The sequence below is a fragment of the Limulus polyphemus genome, unplaced genomic scaffold, assembly GCF_000517525.1.
Source record: "Limulus polyphemus unplaced genomic scaffold, Limulus_polyphemus-2.1.2 Scaffold6358, whole genome shotgun sequence".
NCBI lineage: Eukaryota > Metazoa > Arthropoda > Merostomata > Xiphosura > Limulidae > Limulus > Limulus polyphemus.
This window is the reverse complement of record NW_013671968.1, coordinates 6,861-15,895: the sequence shown is the minus strand read 5'-3', so window position 1 is coordinate 15,895 and position 9,035 is coordinate 6,861. Positions and strand designations below refer to the sequence as shown.

At 35.5% G+C, this 9,035-nt stretch overlaps 1 protein-coding gene across 1 annotated transcript in view; it reads right to left on the bottom strand.

Annotated features, from left to right (window-relative positions):
- Positions 1-3,064: 3,064 nt before the first annotated feature.
- The window catches only part of LOC106473638 (homeobox protein Nkx-2.1-like), an 8,701-nt gene continuing 2,730 nt past the window's right edge, over positions 3,065-9,035 (bottom strand). Inside the window, exon 2 of the mRNA XM_013934320.2 lies at positions 3,065-3,815. Within this exon, the coding sequence (XP_013789774.1) occupies positions 3,106-3,815 (710 nt within the window). The 3' untranslated portion in view covers positions 3,065-3,105. The remainder of the gene's footprint in view (positions 3,816-9,035) is intronic.

The following is a 9,035-nucleotide window of genomic DNA, read 5'->3' as shown; positions in this document are numbered from 1 at the left end:
TAAAGGAACACTGCGTGAGTACTTGAGACACTAACGTATTACCTTATATACTGTAGAATTATTACATCCTTCAGTACAGTTTTAATAAAGGAACACTGCGTGAGTACTTGAAACACTCTAACGTATTACCTTATTTATGTGGAATTATCACATCCTTCAGTACAGTTTTAATAAAGGAACACCGTGTGAGTACTTGAGACACCAACGTATTACCTTATATACTGTAGAATTATCACATCCTTCAGTACAGTTTTAATCAAGGAACACTGTGTGAGGACTTGAGACACTAACGTATTACCTTATATACTATAGAATTATCTTATTCTTCAGTACAGTTTAATCACAGAGAACTGAGTGATTACTTGAAAAGGTGACGTATTACATTATATACCATGAAATCGCCACACCCTAGCGTTAGCCAGTAAAAGTGATTTGGTATGTATTCATATTAGAATTTGAAATAACGAATGGTATAATCTTATACAATAGAGAGTCGTTTCATGTTTTGTGGATGTTTCGTATTGTAAAGAATCAGTTCGTATGCGTAAGCATTTATTTTGCAAAGAATTATATCATATATATATATATATATATCCCAAATTACGACACACTTATCATATTAAGTTTATATTTCGCATAGTAAAACTGGACTATGTTACGTATATATCTCCTATTCCAAGGGTTCCATGGTTATCTGGTACTTTAATATTTATATTCTATTATTAGTTACTTCAGATTCAGATTTAAGGATAATAAAGTTGTAATTTCAAACTTAAGGAAATAAGTATTCAGATCACCACGTGAAGCATCATTCTTTCAATACAATGTTAAATCATCATAGACGTCTACGAGATGCAATATTTCAACTGTTACGTAATCACTTCCGATTGCTATGTATCAATACAGTGTTAAATCATCTTAGACGTCTATGAAGTGCAACATTTCAACTGTTATATAATACTTCCAATTGCTAGGTATCACCTTTCAATACAGTAATAAATCATCTTAGACGTCTACGTAGTGAAATATTTCAACTGTTACATATTAACTTCAGATTGCTAAATATCACCTTTCCATACAGTATTAAATCAGATTCAGATTTAAGGATAATAAAGTTGTGATTCCAAACTTAAGGAAATAAGTATTCATATCATCACGTGAAGAACCATCTTTTAAACAGTATGAAATCGTAGACGTCTACGAGATGCAACCTTCCAACTTTTATATAATTACTTCCGATTGTTAAGTAACACCTTTCAATACAATATTAAATAATCTTAGACGTCTACGAGATGCAATCTTCCAACTGTTTTATAATTACTACAGTATGCTAAGTCATCTTTCAACATAGTATTAAATCATCTTCTACATTTACGAGATGTAATTTTCCAGTCGTTATTTATTCACGTCAGATTATTAGGTATCTTTTTGAAATAAGTGAATCTTCAGATTAGAATGTAAGTGATTGACATAGATGTATATTTCGGATATACATATATGTATGATATCATTAAAACTAGTGTAATTAGTGTGTAGCTTGCTTATTATTAAGTAATTTTCAAATGTCAACAGAATTAACCTTAAACGGCCGAGAGTAAAATATTCAGCATGATAAACACTGTACAACGAGCTGTTATTATTTCTCATAACTTTTTGATAACATTTTGAAATAGGCCTATATATATGCAAAAGCATAAAAATCTAAGTCATATTTCTGCAAAAGAGTATATAAGCTGCAGTGAGCATATTCTTTTTTATAAGCAGTCGTTACTCTGTACTAGAACCTAAAATGTCACGTCTACATGTCTGGTATGTGTGTGTGATACTGAGATCTCTCGTGACAGTAAGTTTTATGTTAATACTGTATAAGATGTCATGTCTATATATCTAGTATATGTGATACTGAGCTATCTCATGACAGTAAGTTTTATGTTAATACTGTAAAAGATATCACATCTATATATCTAGTATGCATGATACTGAGATCTCTCGTGAAAGCAAGTTTTATGTTAATACTGTAAAATATGTCATGTCTATATATCTAGTATGCGTGATACTGAGATCTCTCGTGACAGTAAGTTTTATGTTAATACTGTATAAGATGTCACGTCTACATGTCTGGTATGTGTGATACTGAGATCTCTTGTGACAGTAAGTTTGTATGTTAATTGTTTGTTATGAATTTCGCGAAAAGCTACACGAGGGCTATCTGCGCTAGCCGTCCTTAATTTAACAGTGTAAGACTAGAGGGAAGACAGCTAGTCATCACCCCCCACCGCCAACTCTTGGGCTACTCTTTTACCAACGAATAATGGGATTGACCATCACATTATAACACCCCCACAACTGAAAGGGTGAGCATGTTTGGTGGGACGGGGAATCGAACCGCGACCCGCAGATTGCGAGTCGAGCGCCCTAACCACCTGGCCATGCAGGGCTTTTTATGTTAATACTGTATAAGATGTCACGTCTATATATCTAGTATTTGTAATATTAAGATATCTTGTGACAGTAAGTTTTATGTTAATACTGTATAAAATTTGGAACAAAACAAACAAACCAACCATCACATCGCATATTGAATACACAGACACTTTATGTACACCAATTCATAATTTATGTTCAGATATGTATACAGCACAGGAAACGTACATCTAAAATAAATTTCACGTAAACTGGAAATAGTTATCAAAAATGCACAAAATACATTTGTTCCCTATATCACACTCTTTTACCTTTACATTACAGATTTTCATAACTACTGCTGTCACTACAACTACTGGTCTGTTAGTTCAGTATCTTATCCACCAAAACTGTGGCGTAACCCTTCTGCTCCTTACATTCAGAGATAAATATTGTAAATCACTCCTACATACACCTTAAACTCAGGAACAAATGTTATATAACAGCACCTCCTGCTCCTTACTTATATGGATAAATATCGTAAACTCTCCTTGCTGCTCCGTAGGTTCAGAGCTAATTTAAAACTATTATGATAAACATTTGATGTTTACAGCCTCTTTTACATATATATCTGCGACAGTCCTGGCTCTTCTTATAACGAATATAGAACCACAATGGATTAGTCAGTAATGTTGACTGTGCTTACCACGTTCTACCTTGAATCTGAAGGTAGGCCGGACAGACGTTACTGTTTGACATAGTCAATCCAGAACCGAGATCTAACTTGTTGTGGGGACCAAGGTGTTGACCGCAGGCCCCTGCAGATTGTGAGAAAGAGTGAGAACGGCTAATTACAGCGTTTTGTGCACACGGCTCGACCAGATCTGGAGGATCTTCAAGAATAGTCTGAATTTGATGTGGATCGGACAAATGTAAATATGCTGTTCTCATGCCACTGTTAGTTCTGCCACTAACTGGTGTGATACTTTCGTGGTGTCCCGAGCTGGTCGAAAAGGGTTTGCCGTCCTTGACTAACACGGGCACGGCGACTTTTCTTACGGAATGTTGCTGTGACTGTTGAGTTTGCTCCTCGGTCATAGCCTTCTCTTTAGCCTGCCTCTTACACTTGTAGCGATGATTCTGAAACCAAATTTTAACCTGAGTAGGGGTTAGATGGATCAAGTTGGCCAAGTGTTCTCTCTCCGGAGCAGAGAGGTATTTCTGCTGCTTGAAACGACGTTCCAGTTCATACACCTGGGCCTGAGTAAACAACACCCGCCGCTTACGTCGCTGTGACAGAGGAAACTGGACAGCCTTGGTTTCAGCTGCTGTGGCCACGCTGCAGGTACTGAATGTCGACATGTTCATGTTCGACATAGGCATCCCTGGAGGTGAGCCCATCAAACGGGAAACTAACAGAGACAGAAGTACAATAATTGCTTTAAAGAAAGAAAACTTGTTTTTTTGGATTGTTATTGTTCATGTTAATTGTGTAATAACTACTATTCCACATAACTACAATCAAAGTTATTAATATCATAATTACTGTGCCATACAATTGCAATTAAAGTTGTTAATAGCGTAACCAGAGTCAGTCCTAGGCGAAACTGTGGCCTGGGCGAACTTTGTATTCGGCCCCCTGTCTCTGTAAAATTTACAAAAAATGTTAATTTCAAGTCGATATTGGCGCCCCTTGAGATGAGTGGAAGCACACGTCTCTCACCCCAAGGGCCTGCCCTGAACATAATAACTACTGTTCCACATACATACAATCAAAGATATTAATAGTGTAATAACTAATGTTGCACATAACTATTACCAAAGTTATTAATAGTGTAATAACTACTGTTCCACACAACTACTACCCAAGTTATTCATAGTTTAATATCTACTGTTCCACACAACTACTATCCAAGTTATTCATAGTTTAATATCTACTGTTCCACACAACTACTACCCAAGTTATTCATAGTTTAATATCTACTGTCCCACACAACTACTACCCAAGTTATTCATAGTTTAATATCTACCGTTCCACACAATTGCAATCCTAGTAATTAAACATAACTTTCAATATTTCTTGATAAACAGCATGATATCAAATCTATTATTTTACAAAATGAATTTTTACTTTTGCATAGATTAACAAGCAAATAATCGAAATCGCGTAATGGTATTAATCGCAATAAGTAAGAATGAATTTTTACACAAATTCGTAGCATACCAATAGGTACTAATGTTTCTGTAACCATTCTGTAAATCAAGGGACGACCGTTAAATATAAATACTATGCAGTAAACAGCAAAACATTCTGGGGTAAATAAACAGCAAATACATCGAGCGTTTTAGTGTAAATACACAGTAAGTACATCGAGCATGTTATTGTAAAGAAACAGTAAATACATCGAAAATTTTAATATAAACAAACAGTAAGTATATCGGGCATTTACTTACAGTAATTTTACTTTCGCATTTCACATTTTAAGCTCAAACCAGAGATTAAAGACCACTTACATCTCGGGTGATGTGTTTCTACGAAAACCATTAATATTTTTCTTTCAAACTAGAAATCAACTATTATTTGCATCTTCAATTATGTATATATATATATATATGTATATATATACATATATCATTTTTAGTGAGTGTTTCCGCATAAGTTGGTTGCATATTTATTTTTTTACACAAAAATACAAAAGTAAACTTTCCTTCGTCAGGAACAAACTAGAAATGTTTTACCCTAATATTCATTACTTTGTATTGGCCTAAGCTGTCTTCCTAAGAAAAATGAATTGTTAAATGTTGTTTTTCTATATCATTTTTCCTGGTTGTTTAAAAGCACTGATTGATGGGAAACTTATCTTCCTTTTCCTTCAATAGTTATTTGACCTTCACTACATGGGTGTGCTAGGTGTCAAAATTAATTTCACACTAAGGTTCAGTGAAAAAATATATTTTGTTTTACTTCAGACATACACAGAAAATTCTTGGCTTTATGAGATATATAAATTCTACTAATATAGAATTTCTTCGTAACATAATGAATAATTAAAACCAAATAACCGTAAGGTTTGCAAATATAAAGCACGAGCTAAAATATAGTAATTTTATTAGCATAATACAGTGTTGTGGAAGCATCGAGTAGACTCATATAAGTTAAGTAAGTTTTTCAGGTTGTTTCGATTAATCTTCCAGAACGTACTTGACGACTAATCAGTGCAAAAAGAAACTAAAGAACAAAGTTATATAAGTCATATGATTGTTGTCTGATTTTAATGGATATAAAGTCATAAAAGTACTTGGGATGTTTTCGATGTTCAGAACATTGACTTTTTTTTAAAGAATAACGAGACTTTGTAAATGAAAACATTACTGTGTAAACAAACAGTTCAAAAACACGAAAATAAATCATTAAAAGAGAACGAAAGTGAGAAAATAATGATCAGGTACACTATAGCAACGATTAATCCAACTTGTAATTGTAAGACATTAGATATTTGTCGTTTCCCTAATTTTCTAAGGCCCAGCATGGCCAGGTGGTTAGGGCGCTTGACTGGCAATCTGAGGGTCGTGGGTTCGAATCCCCATCACACCAAACATATTCGCCCTTTCAGTCGTGGGAGAGTTATAATGTGACAATCAATCCCACTATTTGTTGGAAAGGAGTAGCCCAAGAGTTGGCGGTGGGTGGTGATAGCGCAGATAGCCCTCGTGTATCTTTGCGCAAAATTCAAATCTAACCAAACAAACGAAAGTAAAGAAGCGAAATACAGAGTTGGGTACTGTATAGTAAAATTATTTTACATCAAGTCGTTACATTCCATGTCACCACGTTCGTCCATATTTCTCTGCTGCGTAGTTTCCATTTAAAAGGTGTCATGTCCAAAGCACACCACTCCTCACCTCCATACCTTTCATAACCCATCTAGCATATGAGGATGACGGTTTTACAGCGCCATTTTTAACAGTCCGATCCCACAAATGTCCGACTTGAAGAGAATGCCCTTGTATGGAATAGCAAGATTACCCGTTTCATTCTACAGCTGTTTGAAAAATGCGACGATTGAACGGATATGTCATGGAAACAACTTGTGTACCCGAGACTTATGTCGTTTTTCTAGACTGCGATCCTTCTTGATTATGTTGCCTGGGGGATGTGGACTGCTTTTGCGTGACCTTTGTGTTTCATGATGAACATATAGGCTACTAACCATAATAACGATTGATATCTGATCGGATTGTGACAACCTTACTATAAGAACAGTAACTAACTACAATACACAAACTTGTGGTTAAAATGGAACCTCTCAAACAAGAAACAGTTGTCTAGCGCAAGACATTATCATGCTTTATTATGATAAAATGGTTCTAAACGAACGACAGAATGAAATTTGAAACCAGTGCTGACCACAGTGGCTTAACTTTGATTTCAATGTGGGAGAACAATTTCTGTAAACGGGGCATAAGCATAAGTTAGTGAGAAATAAAAATATTAATACTATTGCAGTTTAAGGGGGGGAACATTTTCCCGTCGTTGAAAATGTGAGAGGCTATGTCCTCTCGGTCCATCGGCTAAATTACGCCAATGGCTGAGTAGAGTTCTTTGTGAGCCAGGAAATACTGTTTTGTTTATAGAAAGTTTCTAAGGATATTTGTGTTTATTTATTTTTTGTGATAAAACACCTCTATTTTTGCTATTCGATATTAAAAAAAAATGTAGTTACTGAACTGGCAAAACTAGAGATTAAATTAGCTGACGGCTGCACTTTTCTCGCCAAGTCGAAAAGAAGACCGATATCTTCTAGTTAGAAAGAAGATTTGTTTTTTTTGTTTGTTTTTAATTAAGCACAAAGCTACACAAGGGCTATCTGTGCTCTGCCCACCATGGGTATCGAAACCCGGTTTCTAGCGTTGTAAGTCCGCAGACATACCGCTGTGCCACTGGGGGGCTAGAAAGAAGGACCACCTACCACTTTTGTTTGTTTTAAAGATAGTAGTGGCTTGTCGAAAAAACCAGTTTTTTTGTTTGTTTTAAAGATAGTAGTGGCTTGTCGAAAAACCAGTTTTTTTTTGTTTGTTTTTTTACAGCTACCGCTAAACTTTCTCGTAAGATGTATACCACAGCTCAACGACTGAGTGACAAGCTGAGGTAATCCCACTCGCTATTACAACCAACTTTTCTCTTCTCCTATATTAGTGCATCTCTGTGCGTCCCGACAAATCTTTCATTCAATATTTGTTTTATACGTGTACGCCTTCCATGCACCCATTATTTTTTGTCCTTTTCTAATTGGAAACCTACTATAACTTTTACACTTAATAATTGTATTTCAGTTAAACTCATTTCCATTGCTTGTATCATCCAACTGTTATTTTCGTAAGGAAACTTTCTGCCAAAATAATTGTAACAAACTAGTATGCTCTCATATGGAGTACATTATATTACAACGATTTTGTAACTTCACCACGTCGTTCATATATATAGGGTGGAGTACATTATATTACAACGATTTTGTAACTTCACCACGTCGTTCATATATATACATATATATATATGGTAACTTCATCACGTCGTTATAGTCTACGTTGCCATGTCCGGTCATACACTGTCTGACGTCCACAATAATATTTCAGCCTAGTTTCTATTACAAAAGACTCCGTTATAAGGGTGCCATACCGAAAACACACTCCTCCTCCTCCCTGATTGCTTTTCATAATCCATCTAATGTAGGAGAATAACGGTTTCACAGCACCTATTTCAAAACACTAATCGCAAATAAATCCATAGTGCTGCGTCCAGCGATTTGATCGATACGTTTTCGTATAGAATAGCATGAATAGCCGTTTTATTCTCCAATTGTTTGAGGTACGACTGGAAGCCTTATTTTGGTGAACCCATACCCTGTTAGTTTCGTTTCTAGATGGAGGTCCTTCTTGACTATGTACCGTTATATTACATGGGACACGTGGACATTTTCTGCTGACTTTTGTGTTCTTGTATTCTTACCTGTTACAAGACGCGCACATGGGTCACGACTTGTTGCAGATCTCCTTCTGTATTGTCCTGTTCCTCGAGTTGATTCATATTCCTTTGTTTTCAGTGTCATTACGTATAAGGGATATTCCAGCTTAGTACATTCTAAATCCCCAGTACAATATTTTGCCTCGGTAAGGGCAGTTAAATACCCTTCCTAAAAGTGATCAGTTGGTTGTGGCATCAAACTACGTGTAAAACGCCAAACGAGGTCAAAATAGAGTTCTGATACATACCGTTCACCATGACTATAATCATATAGGCTGTGGTTCTTATGCTATACAAAGATAAAAAAAAGGCCAAAGAACTTATGTAATGTGTTAAAGATACGAGTTATTTCGATGTTTTACATCCAGTATATATATGTCTACTTATTGGATTTTAGGAATAAGACACTCCTAATTCTGTGTGATATATTTGATTTATTTGATTCATGTACATCAAGGATGGTGATACATAATTATAAAGGATTTTTTTGCTACAAAACTACACAATGGGCTATCTGTACTTTGCCCACCACGGATATCGAAACCCGGTTTCTAGTGTTGTAAGTCCTCAGACATACTGCTGTGCTATTGTACACTGAGTGGTCACAAGT